This window comes from Camponotus vicinus, unplaced genomic scaffold, assembly GCF_025532165.1.
Source record: "Camponotus vicinus isolate PSW18456_S1 unplaced genomic scaffold, iyCamVici1.0 SCAF_9, whole genome shotgun sequence".
NCBI classification, from domain to species: Eukaryota; Metazoa; Arthropoda; class Insecta; order Hymenoptera; family Formicidae; genus Camponotus; species Camponotus vicinus.
Window position 1 is genome coordinate 4155708 of NW_028141981.1, and position 20247 is coordinate 4175954.

General features: G+C 37.9%; 3 protein-coding genes across 8 annotated transcripts in view; 2 read left to right on the forward strand and 1 right to left on the reverse strand.

The window, feature by feature from the left end:
* LOC145977489 (uncharacterized) overlaps positions 1-15431 on the reverse strand; it is a 48723-nt gene extending 33292 nt beyond the window's left edge. For all 3 annotated transcript variants that reach the window (XR_014440511.1, XM_083109546.1, XM_083109545.1), the window contains exon 1: positions 11517-15431. Coding sequence is in view for 2 of the 3 variants with exons in the window: in XM_083109546.1 (XP_082965672.1) it covers positions 11517-12620 (1104 nt within the window). In the remaining variant the exon portion in view is untranslated. The remainder of the gene's footprint in view (positions 1-11516) is intronic.
* The window catches only part of LOC145977491 (uncharacterized), a 55627-nt gene extending 38830 nt beyond the window's left edge, over positions 1-16797 (forward strand). Inside the window, exon 3 of the mRNA XM_083109551.1 lies at positions 16713-16797. Coding sequence (XP_082965677.1) covers positions 16713-16783 — 71 coding nt within the window. The 3' untranslated portion in view covers positions 16784-16797. The remainder of the gene's footprint in view (positions 1-16712) is intronic.
* On the forward strand, positions 16780-20247 carry LOC145977490 (microtubule-associated protein 1 light chain 3 alpha). Of its 4 annotated transcripts, none has more exons than XM_083109547.1 (4): positions 16780-16954; positions 17890-18052; positions 18186-18383; positions 18450-20247. In XM_083109547.1, exons 1-3 carry the CDS (start codon positions 16909-16911, stop codon positions 18349-18351), a joined length of 375 nt encoding a protein of 124 aa, XP_082965673.1. In that variant the 5' UTR covers positions 16780-16908; the 3' UTR covers positions 18352-18383; positions 18450-20247. The 4 variants fall into 4 exon arrangements, with proteins under 4 accessions (XP_082965673.1, XP_082965674.1, XP_082965676.1 ...); XM_083109548.1 differs by having other exon boundaries at positions 18525-20247; XM_083109550.1 differs by having other exon boundaries at positions 16780-16945.

Below are 20247 nucleotides of genomic sequence, written 5' to 3' on the forward strand. Positions count from 1 at the left end.
TAAAATATATCAATAGCTCAACTTTAATTAACTCTCTCCCCAAATCCTATATTTCTTTTCTAAATTATATTAATATTTAATAGTTCAACAATATATTGATATCACTAGTCTAAGAAACATGTCCATATGATAGATGTCATTGAATTTGCAAGATATTCTTTTTGAAAAGGTGAAGAGAGATAATTATTACATCGTGTGTGATACTAGTGTCTTTCAACCCGTCTTTCTTGTTATTTTTAACTGACCGGGATTCATTGACCCACACGCACCTTTGTAAGATCCGGCAACGAACGAAATGTATCGTAGAGATAGCGCGGACAGTGAGCCGCGCGACCCGCCAGGATGTGCTTATTATTTTTAATACGGCACCGTTGTGCTATTGCGTGTTAACGGCAAACCGGATATATCTATGATAATATCAGCAAATAAATGTTACATTTTTCTGTTACGATAGTTTGTTAACGAAACGCGAAACAATCGAAACCAGGAACGAGAAATTTATGATGGAAAATATGCGGCAAATATCTAAATGTCACAATGTAAAAAAATATTGTGAAATTCATAAGCATCGTATTAAATAATGCATTAATGTATTAAACAATTATGAAGAAAATCATTTAAATATTGTGAAATTTATAAGCGTCGTATTAAATAATGCATTAATGTATTAAATAATTGTGAAAAAAATCTTTTAACAAATTATTACGACGCATATAAATCGAGCTACTTTGCTTTTATCCGTAAAAATTTACAACGGGAAATTTTAAATTGACAAACACGATAAATTTTCACGATACGCCTCCACGATAAATAAACAGTCTCTCGGGGAGATATTCTAAATCACTGAACGGAAATGTTAGTGAAAAATCTTGATACAGGCCCGTTCTTCTTTTTTTTTTTTATTAATCCGTTTAGCAACTGCTGTCGCAAACTGTTTTATATCGACCGTAAAAAAAAATCAGGCACCAATCGGTCTACGGAGCGATGGAATTTATTATTCAAGACGGTAGCGAAAATCGAATTAGTCTCGTACTCGAGGCTGCACCGCGGCCGGCAAATTTCCGATAAACTAGAAGAGCGTGGATTAAAGACGTGCTATCGACATCGACGCACTACTTCGCCTATTAATAGCGAATGCAGGGAGGAAGAGCGAGAGGAAGAGAGAGAGATCAGTCCGTCCCCTATTTTTACGATCCAGCTCCGATCGTACCTCCTCTAATGTACTTTCAAAATATGTTTGACCGCGCCTCATCGATTACGTCTAAATTGAGCATATCGTCCGTTTTTTTAATCCTTAAAACGCTAAGTGAAGTTGTACAAGTTTTACGTTCTCTGTGAATATTAGTGGAATGTGAACCACTCGCGTTACTTAAAAGTGGCAAAGAGATATTTTATACCTGTGTAATCTCATACCACTACCGTTAGTAAAATAATGATTGCACATTCGTTTCACGGTATCGACGAAACAGTACAAAAATAAAATGATTTTCTTTGCTTCCTATAAGTACTTCCTATAAGTAAATATTAAAGTGTCGTATATGTTTTTATTTTTTATTCAAGCAAAGGGTTAAAACTTTTTTTTATATTAATTACGCTATAAAATGTTTATAACGTCAATCATATAATAATTTAATTGTAATAATTAATGTTGCCAAAAAAATATAGTTTTGTAATTTTTTATATTGCATTTGTATCTTTTATTTGCATATTGGGAAAGGGATCCGAAATGAACATACATATCTTAATATTAGCTTAACAGTTTAATATTAATAAATCACGCTGCTCGAAGAAGCAAAATATGAAATAACATATGATATAGACTTATATGACATAGGCTTTCCTGATCATAAGCTTCTTTTGAAGCAGCATTTCTGCGAGTTTATTCAGAACCCCTCTTTACGGCTCGCATAAAGTATCAATAAAGAATGACCAAGAATGTTATGAAGAAAAATTTTGACTGGTTGAAGGAAAACTCAAGAAATACGACCAGTCCATTCTTATTTACCAAAAGGTAAGATTGTCGTAGAAACATCCAGAAATAAAATTCTCGCAGAGGGAAGGATACATGAGTTTATATTTGGAGCGTGAAAGATATACAATTTTGGATGGAGTGTGTGCGAAGGAGAGAGACCTTCCCCTCCTTCTAGTTGGGATAGTCCGATTGTGGAAGTTTCTCGCAAGCATTTCCTTTAAAGTCTGTTGCCTTTATTGCCTAAACGGCAATATTAATTCTATCTTGCAAAAATAAGACCGGAAACACTCGAAGAATCATCATAATTTATCGCGAAAGCATCATTCATCAAAAATTTGCAATTAAAATAAACGTATTAACGCACTAAATTAATGAGAGATTTGCTATTATTATTATATATATGCGTTTAATTCAAAATATAATTTTTTCTTTAATTTATTATTTCGTATACTTTTGATTAGAAGAGCAAAGTGGGTCAAATCCATGATTTTGTACGATCTACTTTAAACACGAAGTCGTACGTATGCTCATAATTTATCAGGTCCGCTTTACACGCAACTTCGTGTTTAAAGCAGACCTTACAAATTGCGAATTTCGTCCACTCGAGATCTTTAATGATCATCGTACATCGTACATGATTGGGAGAAATAAATAATGGGGCATATGTATTCAAGATGTTGAAAAAATTCAGCACTGGGAAAATGCGAAAAGATTTGTCTCAACTGACAACTTTGTTAAACAAAGCGACGAGTAGCTACATACATACAGCTTAGTATGTCGTCGCCGAGGCAAATCTCTTCTGAGAAAGTCTTTCTTTAGAACTTGGACAACCTTGGTATGGGGTACCTCGCGATGCATAAATATCGAGGGCGTCGGTTTCAGACATAACAAAGGATGCATCCTGAATTATTGTTAACAACGTTATGCTATTCAAAAGTAATGCTCCTTCAATAGATAAATTAACGAACGCTGCAGGCGTTATCATTACCGTGACTCAATTAACGGGAATTCACGGTACACCAACAAGATCGATTTCGAAAGTTCTATCATTATCGAGGCACTCTTGAAATTACACACACACATATTTTTCCATGTATATAGTATTCAATTAAATTTAATTTTTCAGGATTTAAATTTCTCGAATTTTATTTAATTAATGTGTGCTTAAATACAAGATAAATCTTAATTACAAAAGATAAATATTCACATATGACATTTTAATAGGCAAATATGCTCTTAAGAATTTGCAAGATATAATGACAAGAATAAAATCGAGAAAAAAAATAGCTAAGCATTTGCGAAGTTGAGCCATAAATTATTTGCAATTAACTAAATTCTAAATAAGTCGATTAGAAATACTCGTATTTGTCCAGTGTTACATTATTTATTTATCTCTTTCTTGTTATATATATTGCGATTGTAGGTCAGTCAGGATAATTTCCATTTGTCGTACTACATAAGGCACGATGCGTATATCTTATTAAGCAATTAAGATTCTCCGTGTATTCCGGATATATCCATATCCACGTATCTTTTAATGTATCTAGAATACAAAAATTACAAATGTCTCCTGAGAAAGTTGAAATATTACATTCCACTTTAATCGCGAAACATATCCGTCGAATCTCATAAATGTATCGAGATTTTGTAGAATTACCATCTAAGAAAGTAAGTCATTAGATTTTATTATCAATGTCGAGGAAATGCTCAATGATTCTGGATAATTATTTTGATACAGAATCAGCTAATGCATGACGTTTTTTAAATGGAAACCTTCCCATCGAGAGAATTTTCATTCATTCATTCATTCATTCAACCCATTCACCAAATGTGTGTAAATACTTTACAAAAATTTTAAAATAATTCTGTGAAATCTCTTTTATAATTAAAAATCAATTTAATTTAACAGCAAATATATCTCTTCTACCTAAGAAACATGGGCAAACGAGAATCGTCGCAGTAGATATACAGTTCTCAAATTGTTTACCGCAGCGCAAAGTTTACCTCTCCGCCGATACAATCTTCATTCATCTTCATTCGCGGATATGAGCTTTGAAGTTCCGGACAGGTGAGAGATCGGAATTGAATCGTTGTACTTAGGAAATTAATTGATCTCGATCTGTTACGTCCGACGTTAGTTGAACGTTCGTCGATGTGATCGCGTGCAGCACATACGATACGCTAATATCGATATTACAACGTCCGCTCATGTAAACGACTCTACCAGGGATGGTATCGAATTTACAAGCCTTCGCCCCAAGAGCGAGTTAACCTAATATCCTACGAATTAATTGGTCTAGATAGATAAAGATAGAGAGCCGATAGAGATTCATGACGTCCTCTTAATGATAGCGCAGCACGGCAAATTGTCGATAAATAATTCGATAATCATCATCTTTAATAATTATCAACATTGCTAAATTATCTCTGTGATTCAACGTATCTATTTCTAATTTATTTTATTATTTATTATTTTTTTATTATTTTTTAACTTATTTAATTTATTTATTTATCATTTTTTAACTTATGTCATATTATGTGATTAATTCGATAAATTGGATCGTATAATTGACGGGGAAAAAGCTGAAAGGAGGGAAAATGGAAATAATCGAGTGATTCCGGCGCGTAAATTACGTCGAGATATCTAATTAAGAAGTTTCTTTGTCACGATTACGTGATTTTATTGGTCACGCGCGCAACAGCTCGCGGATCCACATTAAACTCGCCTTTGTAAGAGTGATTACACAGATAAATGGCACGCACGGTATAATCTCGGCGCTTCCCTGCAAGTCGATCTGATTCGCTCGCGCCCACGCGATCAGCGCAGAGAGAATCCGGTAGTATCTTGGTCTCTCATAGAATACCCGCGATATAGCATCCGTCAATCCTCGGACAGGCAACATATTCACGCGTCGCGATACCGATCTGCTAACGACGAGTAATGGATACTCGACGGCCGCGTTTGAATTCGCGCGATCGCTTATCGAAAATCGCGTCGCGATTATTAATCGGCCACGATTCTCTCGTCCCGTTGCCTCGCCTTCGAGAACGTCGCTTCGCACATGGTAAATCTCGCTAGCTTGTCTGAAAATAATTATGCGGAATTGACAGATATGAATCGTTCAAGCGATATTGAGTGTAGAAAAAAAACTTGTTGCATTCCTTAATAATACTCTGTTAAATATTCGCGATTAAAATATAAGTATTTATAAAAGAGATAGAAATTTATGCTGTGAAAAAATTTTGGAGAAAGATCATTTTAAATCGCATACTGTCTTTTACATGACCGTAAATCACTTGTTGCGATCAAAGACAAAGCATGATAGCAACACGTATTCAGCGACCCATATTCACGCCACATTTCTTGCGGTAGTTCCCAGATGTGCTGAACATGATTTTTGGACAACATTCAACATCAATTATATATTTGGCTTCTGATTGGCTTCCAGATGAAAATCTAGAATCGGAAGATCGGATGCGATCAAAGAAAGACTTAATTCCACCGTTCTTTATATACACATCAAACACATTTCCTCAGGAGATATAAGTCAATGCGAAAATTGTTGATCGTGATTCAATTTGATCGCCACTGAAACGATAAAATGGCGGGGTATAAAAGCAGGGCGTCAAATATTTATTTCTACTATCGAGTAATAGTAGTCTATCGGGTGCCAAACTAGATCCGTCTGTGTGATTAAGCGAACGTGTAATGGAGCTGTATACCTGATACATATACGTACTTCCTATTGATCGACAAGACGCCAGGGAAGTACAACGACGTCGTACCGGAAAAGCCATCCGAGAACGAGACTTTTCTGGATCATCGTCATCATCGTCGTCGCCTTTATCGAAGTCGGAATGAAGCCAGTCGGAAAATTTCAAATATCGTAAACGTCACGCACTTTGAAAAGTACTTTGAAGATCGTTCGAGCTTTCCATAAGTCGAGCGAACGTCTTCGTCCTCCTCTTTTCCACTTTTCCTTCTTTCTCTCTTCTCGCTCTCCCCATTTTATTTAAAACAATATTATCAATAAATCAAAACGCGCGACATTGCAACAGCAATGGAGAAAGGCGGATGTGACATATAACCGCGTGCAAATTTTACGAACCCTTCGAGATTCGGGATATTGGGAGAATCCCCCACTTTGTAGATTGTTTGTAGGTTGCCTGTTCAGTGGGATATTAATGCGAGGAACTCCAAGTGTACGCGCGATACGTCCGTAAGAGTTGTAAATTTTAATGTTCTTTCTCTTTCTCCTTCTCTCATTAAATTCCTTTAAAGTTTCGAAATAAATTTTGTATGTCTGTGTGTGTGTCACGCGGCAAGTTTTATCTCCCGTGTCGTAGTCTAAAATACTTTCGCAAACAAAACATATCGAATTGTTTTCGGCGAGAATTATTTTAACATTCGATAACATATTTATCGTTAATTTCCACTCGCGGAACGCAATATTTAGCATCCTACGTGTATCCCGATAATTCTGTTTTCTTAAAATTGGCGCAATAAAATATGTCAATAAACAATTAATTCGCGTTTTTATTGTCTCCTTTTATTTTAATTTGGAGAAATATAACCGCATTCCCCTAAAAAAGGGCTAAAATATAAAACAATTTAATTCTTTTCAATTCCATTCCGCGGTACACGCAAATCCAATCTCGCGATAGGCATGTCTCGTAACACTTAATTTACATTCAAAACTGCATCGAGAAATCGATGGTAAATATATTCTCGTATATATATCTGTGATGTGGGATTCCGCACCTATCAAATTTCGAGCGTGCTTTTCATTCCATGCCGAGCATACCGTGCGAACATCATACATTACAATATCGCCACGGATGATTAAATACCAACTGAAAATTGCAGTTATCGAGTTAACACATTCGCGAAACTAAAAATTCGAGTTTGACACCAAATCTTGTGCGTGCAAAAATTATGAGTTTCAGGATTTTTATTTGTAATGTAAATAATCGATAATATGAAAAAATGTACAAATTAGGAGAGCAATAATCTTTTATTTTTTATTTTAATTGCTGTGTTTCAATTTCTAAAGTTTTGTGCAATTATTATAATTATTTAAATTTTCTTAATTCTCTCAATCATTAAATGCATAAATTTACAAATAACAGAAATTGAATATATAACGATCTAATGAATATTTAAATTAGAAAGTTGTTATGACGGGAGTATCATACATCTTGATTGTCAATTAATCCGAGTCGATAATAAACGCCTGTTAGAAGGAAAGAGAGACAAAAACTTTTAAAGCTGAAAGGATATTGAGAATACATTCATTGCAATCTATGCAATAGGAAACGTGCAGACAATGGGAAAAATAATTCACAGACATGACATCCGTTTATTCTCATCAAAACGGAATTCGCGATATCATATAAAATATGATGCATACATACATGTTTGAGCGCGTGTTCCTTATCTATAATTAATAAATACCTGACATTCTTCAAACTTTTACTCACTCTAAATACTATGTGTGATATTAAAATCATCCATTAAAAATGTATGTGTGTATGCAAGCTTTCTATTTACATACAATTAAAATTTACGCGCTTTCTAACCTGTATCATATATATATAAATATTTTATTAAATATAATTATTAAATATAAATAATTTCCCTCTCTATAAAATACTTTCTCTTTCTCCTCATATATTTATGACCAAAAATATATAGGTTGCAAAGAGTAAATATTAGAGCGCATAGTGACATTTGATACACTTTCATTCGTATAATAATTAATGTTTTAAGCGCATTTCTGACGCGTAATTTCCGACGTTATTTTCATTACCAATTTAATTTAATTAATTGACAAGTTCAATTCAATTTACTTTTTCATTCTACACGCATTTATAATTACAATATAAATTATATATCTACTATATTAATTATACGATGCTGAATATGAAGCAATATATTATCATCAAATAGTGACCTATTTTAAATATCAAGTAAGAGAGAAAAGGAAAGCAGAGAGAGACGAAACATAGTGGCTTGTGTTAAAAAATCAATGATATCGTGCGTGTCGCGTCCTCGTCGAAACATCTTCTTAATCAATTCAAAATCAATTATGTCTTATGCGGATAATGATAACACGACACGAGAAGAGACGCTCGGCGAAAGTCACGAACTCAAATATTAGAAAAGTTGGATTGGAAAATCACAACGATTTTTTTAAACACATGATTTTGAATATTTATATTCGAGTCCTACGACCTCGACAATTACTATCGGAAATATTGTTACGAATCATAATTGATTTTTACTTCCATAGAATCTTGTTCCGCGACTTTGACGATTATTTCCGAAATCCTACTACAAGTAATTATTGTTCTACTTTTACTTTTGCGCCGCATTCCCGTCGACATTGAATCGCGTTAAATATCGCGTTCTCAAAGTCTCCAAACAAATCCGTTAATCATGCAACCATGAAAAATCACATTTCGAGAAAGAAACAACTGGCACTGGCTTAATCCGGATTTGATTTTGCGCCTCGACACGACTCATTGCTCCGCATTCAATCTTTATTCACACCTCAGTGAAAATTTCCGCTAGTAATGCTTTTTCTTTCTTTGGGAATTTTCTTGATTATATAATGCAGATAGTGCTATTGAAAAGCACTGTCATTAGATAATAGAGTCGTTACATAACATCAATTTCTTGGAAATCATGTCAAAGTTATGTCATAGGAGTTATATAAATTGATCTTTAACATTTTAATATTATTTATATTATTTGATATTATTTGATTTATTATTTTAATAAATTAAATATTATATTATTATTAAATATTTTAATAATATAATATTAATATTATAATATAATTATTTTATTAAATATTATAATATAATAATAATATAATTTACTTTATTTAATATTATTAAATATTATATTAAATAAAGTAATTAATCAATGTTCTCGCGTGCAAAATAAGGACGAGGGAATGCATCATTTGTCAGAAAATTCAACTCGTTTTGAAACTCGTTGATACGATTTCGAATCTCTAAATCAAAATAAAGGATCGTTAAATACCTTGTCAAACATTAGAAAAACAATCACGAATCGTGGAAGGAATCACGTGCTACGCACCGATCGGCCTCAAACTTCAAGCATCGTAAGGCCATTGGAGAGGCCACCCGTCGCGTCGGTTACGGCCATTTAGAAGGAGCAAGCAAATCTAATTTTTGCCCATTTCCAGCACTTAGCCCCTTAGCTTTACAACCTGGCGCGAACGCCTCGGCATCAAAGTAAACTCTACCGTGCGGCCTCGCAAGGTCACGATCCAGCGTAGACAGGCCTTACTCTCGGAAAGTTTTGTGAACTTGCGTGCGAATGCTACAGTTGGCGGAAGTAACATGATTCCGCTCGTACGCATTCTTGCACATTTACTGGCGAGACGACAAAGTAGGGGATCGAGGACCTCGAAACTGGATAATCGGATATTATCCACGATACACCTTTAATAACGTTTAAAATAATTAAATGACACGCGCGATTATCCGAATATAAAGATCTTTATATAATATTGACATATTGATAAGAAACTGATATTCATATTTATTTAATAAAACTTTTCACAACTAAGAGAATTATAAATATATGTAAAATAAACGATAATAAAATATGATAAAATAGGCATAATTTTTTAAAAAAGTTAGCAATTTTCTTGAAAAAAATATTTTTTATTAGATATTAATTGAAACTAATTTGTATATAAAATATTTATAGCGTAATGCGCGTTAAGTGTTTTTGTATAATCCTCGTTATAGAATATTTAAATATTTATTATGATTTAGAATATTATTTAGAATATTTATTATGAAGTAATAGAATATTTAAACGTTCATTATGATTTAGAATATTATTTAGAATATTTATTATGAATTTGTATGTGTTGTATAAATTACAACGATAACAGGACACTTCACATGGACTATGTATATTACCAATTATCGTTAAAAGCATAAATGGAATCAGGTGCCATTACTAATGGGCCAGAGTTTCCTACAACACCATACCAGACCCTCCACAGATTCTTGCTTGAAAAATGTAGTACTAACAGAAAAATTTCTACTACCCTTATATGTATATATGCGAACACCATTTCCAGTAAATAATACACCTTACTCGGTATATGAGAAGATGGTCAATATGCGAGATGCGATATTCATGTTACCTCTTAAGACTACCATCTCCGACAAACATGTTGCTCGAAAACGTGCAGTGCGAATCGTCGCAAGTGTAGCACGGGTGCGTGTTTAACATGAACGGGAGCCATTTAACAGCGTTTACGTCTTGCGGTATCTGCACAGTTAGAGACAAGAGAGATCGTTTCCCGCATCCGCGCGTTCTTTTTGGTCTGTCGGTTAACCGTGAATTCGTGGAATCCGGTCGGGGGTTTTGGAAGCGCGGTGCAACGTGTATGTCGTATTATTCACGAGGGAAAAAGCAGTCTTTGACAGCTTCCTGCGCGATTTCTCCCGATATCGGATGTTCGAAAAACGGGGCTAAAGGTCGCGGCTGTGTATATGGAAAATGTTTCGTGGGCGAAACGGTTTATCCATTAACTTTAATTGAAAGCTCAATCTCACGAAAGTAAAGATATTTGTAGGGCGCGCGTGTGTGTGTATGTGTATACAAAAAAATGAAATAAAAATCAAATATAGTCAATATCAAATATAATTTATACATTCCAACGTTTGACAGAATATCGGAAACGTGCACACAAAAGAACGAAATTTAGGTGAACAGATGAATAAAAAAAATAAATCTTGCATAGAATGTCATTCTTTTTAATGTACGTCATCGGTATGTCGTTATTTCGAAGGGAAGCAATAAAGTCTTCCGTGTGCAAACCATATAAAGAAATGTCAATAAAGGCTCGCATTACGAGGAATAATAAGTGGCTCCTTGAAATGCCGTCGAGAGACTCGAGATCTTGTTTTGCAAATATTATCAGAAAGAAAAATCGTGTGTTAGGTATCGAGAATTCATTACACCGTCTCGAATCTCAGACGAGGATAGATGGCTTCAGTTTTTGTTTGCAAATATTGCATTTTCTCTACAAAAGAAATTTGACTTCAAATTACACAATAATAAAATCATTAATTCGCGACCCGAAAGTAAAATTGCAAGATTATTAACTGAAGAGTTTAATAAGGTTTGAATTTATTTTTAATAATAACTTGTAAAGAAATTTATCAATTTAATCTTTTTTTTAATTTTAAAATTTTCTTAATCGTTTTTTAATACACGAAAGTTTTGATATAATCGCGATTCTACTGCTCGCTTGATCGTCTATTCTACGCAATATTTTCGATGAAAATATTTATGAAAAGTTACTTATAAATTTTTCAATATATAACATGCTCATCTTTATGGAAGTGCGGCAGACTATTAACCTGTAAAATTATTTTTACATCATATAATCTAATAGAAACGTGTCGGGAAATTTGAGAGAGCCTGCAAATAAGCGGTACTTGAAACTGAGTTTACAGGACCAACGTGAATATTGTATGTAATCACCTTGATGCCGCTGCGACCCTGCTGCTTGAGCAACACGTTCTCCGGCTTCATGTCGCAGTGTATAATCTTGTTCTTGTAGAGCGCATCCAGGCAGAGTAGCAGCGAGTGCGAGAACTTGCGCACGAGTTGCAAACTGAAGCCCTTGAAGTTGTTCTTCTTGATGAGCTCGTACAAATTGATGCTGAGCAGTTCGAAGGTGATGCACATGTGGCAGCGGAAGGTGAACGAGTCGAACATGTGGATGATGTTCATGGTGTTGTCCTTGTCCTGCTCGCGCAGCTTACGCAAGATGCGTATCTCCTCGTGCGCCTGACGGTGGAAGCGCTTCTCGTTGCGCACCATCTTGAGCGCCACGTGCTCGTGCGTCTTATGATCGTAGGCCTTGACCACCTGGCCGAACGAGCCCTTGCCGATCACGCGCAGCACCTCGTAGCGATACGCCACGTGGTCGTGCGGCACATGAATGTACGAGCCCTGTTCGTTGTCGTACTCGTTGTTGTTGGGCCGGCCGATGATGCCCGGCCGTTTCTTCGCATTCGCGCCGATGAAGTAGATCTGCTGGTAGTTGAAGATCTCGTGATGCTCGTACGGGGTCAGCTTGTTCATGTACAGCTTCATCACCATCTCCGGCGTGATGGTCGCCGTCTTTGGTTTGACGCTGACGATGCTGTTGCTGCCGCTACCGCCGTTTCCTCCACCCTCGCCGCCGCCCCCGGCGCCCCCGCGCCCGCTACCGCTATTGGAGTTGCCATCGGAACGTCCGTTTCTCACCACCGGGCTGCTCGACTGGCTGTTGGGCTGCGAGTGCGAGTTGTGACTGGGGTTGTGGCTCACGGGCCAGTTATTCAGGCTCTCGCCTTTCCACGGTAGTCTCTGATAACCCGTGTAAGGCACGGACTCGTCACCGCCGCCGCCTCCGCCTCCGCCGCCGCCACCGGCCTGCTTCAGCCCGGTACCTTTGATGATCGGCGGCAGATGATTGCTGCTCTCGCTGCTCGAGATGTACGGCTGCGTCGAGATTGCGCTCGCCGGCACGAACGGATTCGATTTGGAGAGGGGCATCTCGATCCTGCTTGCCGCCGCCGATAGAGCCAAGCTAATCATTGGTGCCCATTTGTTCGCGTTCGCTCTGTTTTGTCCTTGTCGAGGCTCGTCATCGGGATGATACGCGAACTAGTCGACGCGCGGTGCGATCAGCGGTTCTCCGCGTTTTCTCGCCCCCTCGCCGGACGCGTCGAAGAATAATAGCCCAAACTGGACGAGAGACATGCTGCGTTTGACAGCGCGGTTTGAATAAATTATAATCGACTACAGGAACCCGCGACGGGTCAGTCTCGTTCCGAGGAAAGCCGGAAAATGCCTAGCTCCCGGACGGGAATGTGCGATTCGTTGCTCCCGGAAAACGACGATTGCGTCAGAAACTCAGGACTCGTCGGAGTGAATCGCACGTGGAGCTGCTGGATACGAAATCAATTCCTCTAATTGTATCCCCGGGAATCGCGGCGATCCTCGCACAAGTAAATGCAGCGGACTAGACAAGTTGCACTCGCGCTTGGACGAGTTAAGACGACGGGCGCGGGTTTAATCGACCGATATCCTCCCGGTCGACGATCAGAGCCCGACTCGCGACTCTTGAACACGAAGGCGATCCTCGCACTCGCGCGAAGAGAGGAGGAACTATGGAACCGCACTTTCGTCACGTACACCGTCACACGCGTCGATCCGCCAGCGGGAGTCCCGCACGTTGAACATCATCAGCCGGTGCCCACCATCCGGACCTTTTCTTCTTCGTCGTCGCTCGCTCGCGACGTCTCTCTTTTCGGCTTCGCGGGCCTCCTCGCGTCTTCTAATTTTACGATCTGTCGCGCGCGACGAGGGCGAACGCATCATCGCCGTGCGAGGAAGCGGCCTACCCAACCTCCGACTGGTTACACGGAGGTTATTGGCACCGGGCCGTCGCGAGTTTGACGACTACGTCGCAGTCGCTGTTGCCGTGCCGCTGCTGTTCCGTTCGACGTCGTTCGTCAGCGCCCGAAAATACCCTCGGGAAGTCTATTCGCCGGATCTTCGCGACTCGCCGGCCCGAGTCTCATTGTTGTCGATTCGATGGCCAGAAACTGCCGCTCCTCTCGCCGTGATATAGATCGTATCCTCCGCCTTTTTGGTAATTTATCTATCGATTTACATAAACATTCACTTAGCAAATACACTTTACGCGAATGACAGAAACTTCGTTCGCACTCGCCGGTTATAGTCTCGAGCAATGAATGTATTTTTCTTCTCTTCTTTTGATCAGATACCCGAATGGCCGTGTGTGAGAATCGTTTGCCAAATTTTCCTCTCTCCTCTTCCGCCTCTCTCTTTCTCCACGGAATACCTTCCACCTTTCTCACATCCTAATCCCGTCCTCTCTTCGTCGGGAACGGGCGCTTTTCGTCACCGGCACCGACGAATCACGCGGGTCTCGGTCGGCGACGACATAACACCATGCACCGCGACGTCGTCGCCGTCGTTCGTCGATTAGTAACGTCGCGGCTGGATGACGCGATGAGAATCCCGGCTGACACTTTAGTACCTTCGGACGTGTTGACAGCGTGCACGAAAATCGAGTCGGGCGACGATGCAAACTCGCAGGCCGCGTCTCGAGGGTCGCGCGAAACGTCGTCGTATCGTTGACATCAATCGGGCCGCGTGTCTCGTTCCGCGAATCGCTTCCCTTCCCTCTCTCTCTCTCTCTTTCTCGAAGCGCGGACAAAGGAAGCGCCGATCGAATTCGTCGCTTCTGGCGAGCCGACTGCTGGCCGATCGCTGCCACACTGCTGCCGCCGCCGTCGCTCCTCCTCTCGCTCTCTCTCGCCCTCGCGAGACTCTTCCCTTCTCCGTCTAACTATCCGTCTGTCCGTCTCGCTCGATCTCGTCGCGCTCTCGCACCACCACCACCATGTTTATTCTTTTTCCATCCCGCACGAAACCCCCGCGACGGAACGTCGGTCAAACGTCAAAGTCGGGGACTGTTGACGACCGATCAACCGGGGTTGATATCCGGCGCGGACGCGGCCACAAAACAGAGACACGTACGTAGAGCACGGACACACACGCGCACTCGCACACGATCGAAACTCGCACCGCGCGACGGTCCCTCGTGTTAATGCCCCGACGGGACAGGGGAGGGGGGGGGGACGAGAATCACACGCCGTGATGTACGCGAGGACGGATCTTTACGGTTACGCGCGGCAGCGCGACGCGACCGCTGCTTCCGGCGACTCCTGCACGACTACTCGTCTCTCGTCCCGTGCGTACGAGCAGCGGTGTCGGGATGCACTGTCCGCACACCCGCCTCGCACAGGTGTTCGCTCGCGCGGGAGGGGGACGCTCCGCTTTCCGTCTCGCTCGTCGGACTTCCTGGCCGCGACGATGTTCCGCGGAAGCGCGATCAACGCGACGACGTCCGTCGTCCGGAAACCGAGCGGTCTCGCTCCCTTTGTTGATCTTTCGCTCGGCGAGACCGCCGCCCCTTCGCGCGCGCCGTCAGAGCCGGTCGGAAAAACGCCTCCTTCCTTCTCTCTCTTTCTCTCCTTTCCGTCTCTCTATCTCGCGCGCCGCACGCTGTACATCACCGTCCGTCCGTATATACGTACGTACTCCGTTGTGCCGCCGCCGTCGCCGTTCGCGACACGCAGCAACACACTCCGCGTTGCCGCGGAACGTGTCGTTTCACTTAGATGGCCGTTCGAGCGGTCGCGAATCGACGCCGTCCAATTTGACGACCGGAAGCGATTATCGTCGATACCGTCGAGAGGAGACTCTCGTTCTTCTCGAGTCCGCATCTACGACAATCCTTGCTCGCGGAGCCGAGGTCGTTTGACAGGTGACGCGAGTCCCCGCGTGCGTACTTTATGCTTCATGGCGGAGACGCGCGTTGTCGCGGATTTCGCGGAACAATGCAGAACAGATTCGCCCAGACTGTCGCCGAGGATGGGAAGCGCCGTCTGCTCGCGAGAGGGCGGCACCTGCCAACGCGAGGATGCACAGTACGCGCTCCCCTCTATCTTATCCTTTATTCTGGATTCGTCTGTATTCTGAAACAGCTGTTCTATCTGTCAGCTCTTGCTTTGCATTTTTGCCGGACGACTGCTACACGTAGAGCGAGAAAGCGAGTGCAGGATAGAACGCGGAAGGTTTTCATTCTGCGCACGTATCTAAGAATAAATGGATCGAGGGAAGATTTCAAAATAGAATAGAGGGACAGCCTCGGTTGCTAACGATCCTAGAATAGGGGGCTTCTATTGTTTTAATATTTTTCGAAACGAATTTTAATCACTCCGCTTCGTGATTATCGTCTTGGAGATTTTAACTCGTATTGGAATACATTATCGGTCGAATATGAGTTTATTAAAATTGGATCTTTTTAAATATTCCGAAGGAACGAGCGAGATATTTTTAGGGTCATTAACCAAATTAAAATTAACACAATCTTGATTAATTTAGGAAGAGTAACATACACATTTTATGTTATATTTTATCAATACAGATGTAATTATTATATAATTTCTCTTATTTGAAGCTGGAAGGAAAGGATCAAATTAGGGAAATGAGATTAGAATTGACAAATTATATAGTTAGAAATCGTGAACGGATTGTAACAGTTGATTCAAACATTGATTAAATTAATCGAAATTTGTCTGAGAAATGCAAAAATATCGGTAAATATTTATATAATAAATTATGTAAATTTTCAAGAATATGTAATATGTCTGTACCTGTCATAAAACATGTGATTTTTATGACAGGTGCAGATATATTATATATTCCTAAAAATTTACATAATCTACCAAATGATTGCTTTAACAAACGATCCATTGGCATAAAAATTTTCAAAACTATTATCTAAATCTGCGAAAAGAATAATATATGAAATATATATCATACGTGCATGATTCTAAAGAATTTTTTTCTCGCAGATAATTTATACACATTTGCCTAAAATATATACAGATTATTTAAAATACTTCTCCATACAATTCTTATTACTTTACAATAGAACATAATATCGCACATGCCTTGTAATAATGGAACATCGCTGTAAACGAAAAAAAGTGAATCTTGCTCTTACTGCCTTTCTTATGTTGGTTAATACAACTTTATCATTTCTGTCAACAGTTTTTATTCCAGAATAATATCCTTTTTTCTGCGTAGTTAAGGGGACTATCGTCTTGATTGATTGCGTAGTTGCGAGTGGTGCGTCTTGTCAGACCCACCTAACTTAACCCAACCTAACGATACAGCGTCGTTGGACATACTAGCGTTATTTTGACCCGAGAGCGAGTCCACAGCTGATAGCGCGTCGCGTACGTCGCAGTAGGTGATAGTGCATTATAAAATTACAACGAACATGAATTTAACACCTAGAAGATCGTACAAAGAAAAACGTACGTTTGGTGAGTACCGCATATTTATATGTGAGATAGCATCAAAACGATAACGTGTAATTAGAAATAGAGTAGGACAGATATGTAGATACGGGAACAAAGGGATTATATCTTAACCTGACCTGACCTTTGACCTCGTATGCAAAAGATACTTAAAATATTTAAAAATCGTCCTTTTCAAGTTATTTTCGCTTGAGTTTAATCTGAAGTCTCCGAGCACATTAAATAACCGAATTTCGTCAAACGAACTAAGAAAGAGAGAGAGAGGGAAAGAGAAGAGCTTTATTTTTTTTTATTTTTTATCTGATGTTATCTTATAAAATGAAGCGATAAAATAAATCGTTTCACCTGATTTCTTTATTGATATAAGTTGACAAACACGTTCGATGACTAAGGTACGAACACGCAATTGCAAGAGAGAGATTGTAAAAGGATGAAAAAAACGTGATGAAAAAAAAAAGAACGTTGCAACGCGTGCATGTGTGCAGTGCACATTTCGGTCGAGGCATTTCTGCATTTCATATCGCGCGACACGGTGAATATCCAGCGCGTGGAACAGTCGATTCAAAGAAAGAGAATTGTTTTTTAAATTTATATTTTTTTATTGTAATTTTCTACTTAATATTTCTACTTTGTTGTATTAAATAGAGCAACAATTACATTTCGGTATATTCGGAAAAATGCATTCTGAGAATTCAAGGTTTAAGAGGAAGTATCCTTTTGGTGAGCAATGCGTTTGTGTAATCGATTACATCGAACGAGGATTTCGCTTTAAAAAAGAAAAGAAATTTTTATAAATTTATTGTATCGTAATTTTTAATCTAACATTACGTAATATAGGTTATACGATTTTAATTTATTTTAATATTTTAGGGATGAAACGGTTATAAAAAGATATATTACAGCTAAATATATATTAATGATATTTCTTTGTGTTAATTTAGAACAGCGATGGGTCAGTGCGGAAGAAATCAGATCTCTGCATCCAAATAAAATTCCTATCATCGTGGAACGTTATAAATTAGAGAATCAACTGCCACTTTTGGACAAAAGCAAATATTTGGTGCCAGATTTTCTAACTGTGGCGGAATTCTGTAAAATAATCAGGTATATTTTTGTAAACACATCAGAAATTAGATTTAAAATGTACAATGTATAATTAATTATATATATATATATATATATATATATATATATATATTTATTTATTTATATTTTTAACTTTTCTTTTTTTGCAAAGACGTCGGTTGCAGCTAAATCCAACACAAGCAATTTTCTTATTAGTAAATCAGAAAAGTATAGTAAGCGGAAGTTTGACTATGGCTGAGCTGTATCAAAACGAAAAAGATCCAGATGGTTTTCTTTATATTGTGTTTGCCAGCCAGGATGTATTTGGTGGTCATTAACATCAGAGGCAAAACAACTTTAAAACAACTGAGTAAGAAACAACTTTTAATAATCTTACTTTTTTAACTTAATTAACAATTAATGCATAAAATTACAGGTAAAAACAAAATACCTCCTTGGCACTTAAAAATACCTTGATAGATGTTTACATGAAATTTTGTGGGGATTTTAGATCTGCTAGCAACTCTATCTGCCTTTAATTGAATGTGCAGAATCTTTGTGATCAACTGACGGTACCTGCTGGAATAATTAACAGAACAATCATATTTGGAACCTATATATAAAATCATTACGGTGCTTTCTACTTTTGACACATGGATAAATTACATTTGATATATAAGTTAGCATAGCATCTACTTAGTTTACTACTAATAATGGCAATTTCTATTGTTAATTTTAATAGCAATAGGCTATATAATGATAAGTTATAGGTAAAGATATGTAATGCAGATTTCACTTTTTCTTTTTTTAATGGGTATAAGGAAAAGATTTATGAGATTCATTTTTCTTCCGGTTTTTCCCATATGTATCCATACTTTCGTCTTCATAAAAACAAATTTGTGATCATAATAAGTTTCAAATATGGTTTTTGTTCAACTTGATTATTCTATTACAAGTAATTTATATAATAGGCCAGTTTCTTAGTTTGTTTAGACCAATTTAAAATTTACATAATTATTTCAATAGCTTTTGTATATAATGTTTATTGCCATTACACAAATATCTAAATATGAGAACAAAATCAAAATGGATATAATACTAGTTCAACAAAATTCTCGTTTTTTAAGATTCCACTAATATTTTTGACTAATGATACACTTTTATGTGCTTCTGATTAGTTTCCTCAAGACTATTGATGAAAATATCTTTCTATGATAAAATCTTCAAGTATTATTTTTATCACACAATACTAACATTAACAAAAGTGTTCATGTATATAATATGCAGTGTGAAATGTACGGTGATATGTTAAATTCTCGTGAAATTATATTTAAGTTTTACACAGGATATATGAATTTGCGCTCCATCGAAATCACAATATACAACAGAGGTACTTAGATACTATTTTAATTAGGGAAAACAATTTTCTCTTCAGTGTAATGTTTTTAAATAACTTGACATAAAGTATCCTTTTTTGTGGTATACTTATGCAATAAGTTACCAAAGCGCAAAAATTTATTATTAAGGAATTATGCAAGAAAATCAGAATGAATGCAAGTATGTTTCTGAAACTTTTTAAATATTGCATAAAAATAGTTAAATATTTGTACATTGATATATAGTATCTTTAAGCTTCAATTCTACATTATAACTAAAACCCTGATATCCATTGTTTTATGCATCTATATTATGTAACAGTCATATTTTTTTCTCATGTAAATAAGTACTAAAATACTTGTGTGTTATACTGTATAATCAGATGCAATTTTAAATTTAAGACTATTTCTAATAATAGTGAAATTTTTTTCTAATACTGTGGTACAAAATATTGTAACTTTTATGCAAATTAACTTTATTTTATAAGCGATTGGCATGTATGATAATTTTTAAGTATTACGCAATTTTGACATAGTCATCATACAACGCAAAATATTTAACAGGAAACGAAATATATCCTAATAAGAATGTTTTAATCGCACTTTCTTACGCTTTCTACGCTTAAAATGAAATAGGTATATATCCGAGCTTTGGAGAGAGAAAAGAGACAAGGAATAAAGCGTAGAAAGTGCAATTGAAACAAACATACCTAGGATTAAATTAAGGACAGTAGTGATACTAGCAGTAGTTATATTACATTTTATGATAAAGCTTTCGTAATAAATATACAGAAAGAAAGCTGTATGTACCCTTCCCCCACATTGTGCGATATTTGCAATAAACTAATCTTTTTCATA

Bases quoted from the DNA above. Each gene is read 5' to 3' on its own strand.
- LOC145977490 (XM_083109547.1), top strand. From the start codon at position 16,909: ATGAATTTAACACCTAGAAGATCGTACAAAGAAAAACGTACGTTTG. The intron at 16,955-17,889 runs GTGAGTACCGCA...GTGTTAATTTAG, and splicing joins CAAAGAAAAACGTACGTTTG to AACAGCGATGGGTCAGTGCG. The intron at 18,053-18,185 runs GTATATTTTTGT...TTTTTTGCAAAG, and splicing joins GAATTCTGTAAAATAATCAG to ACGTCGGTTGCAGCTAAATC.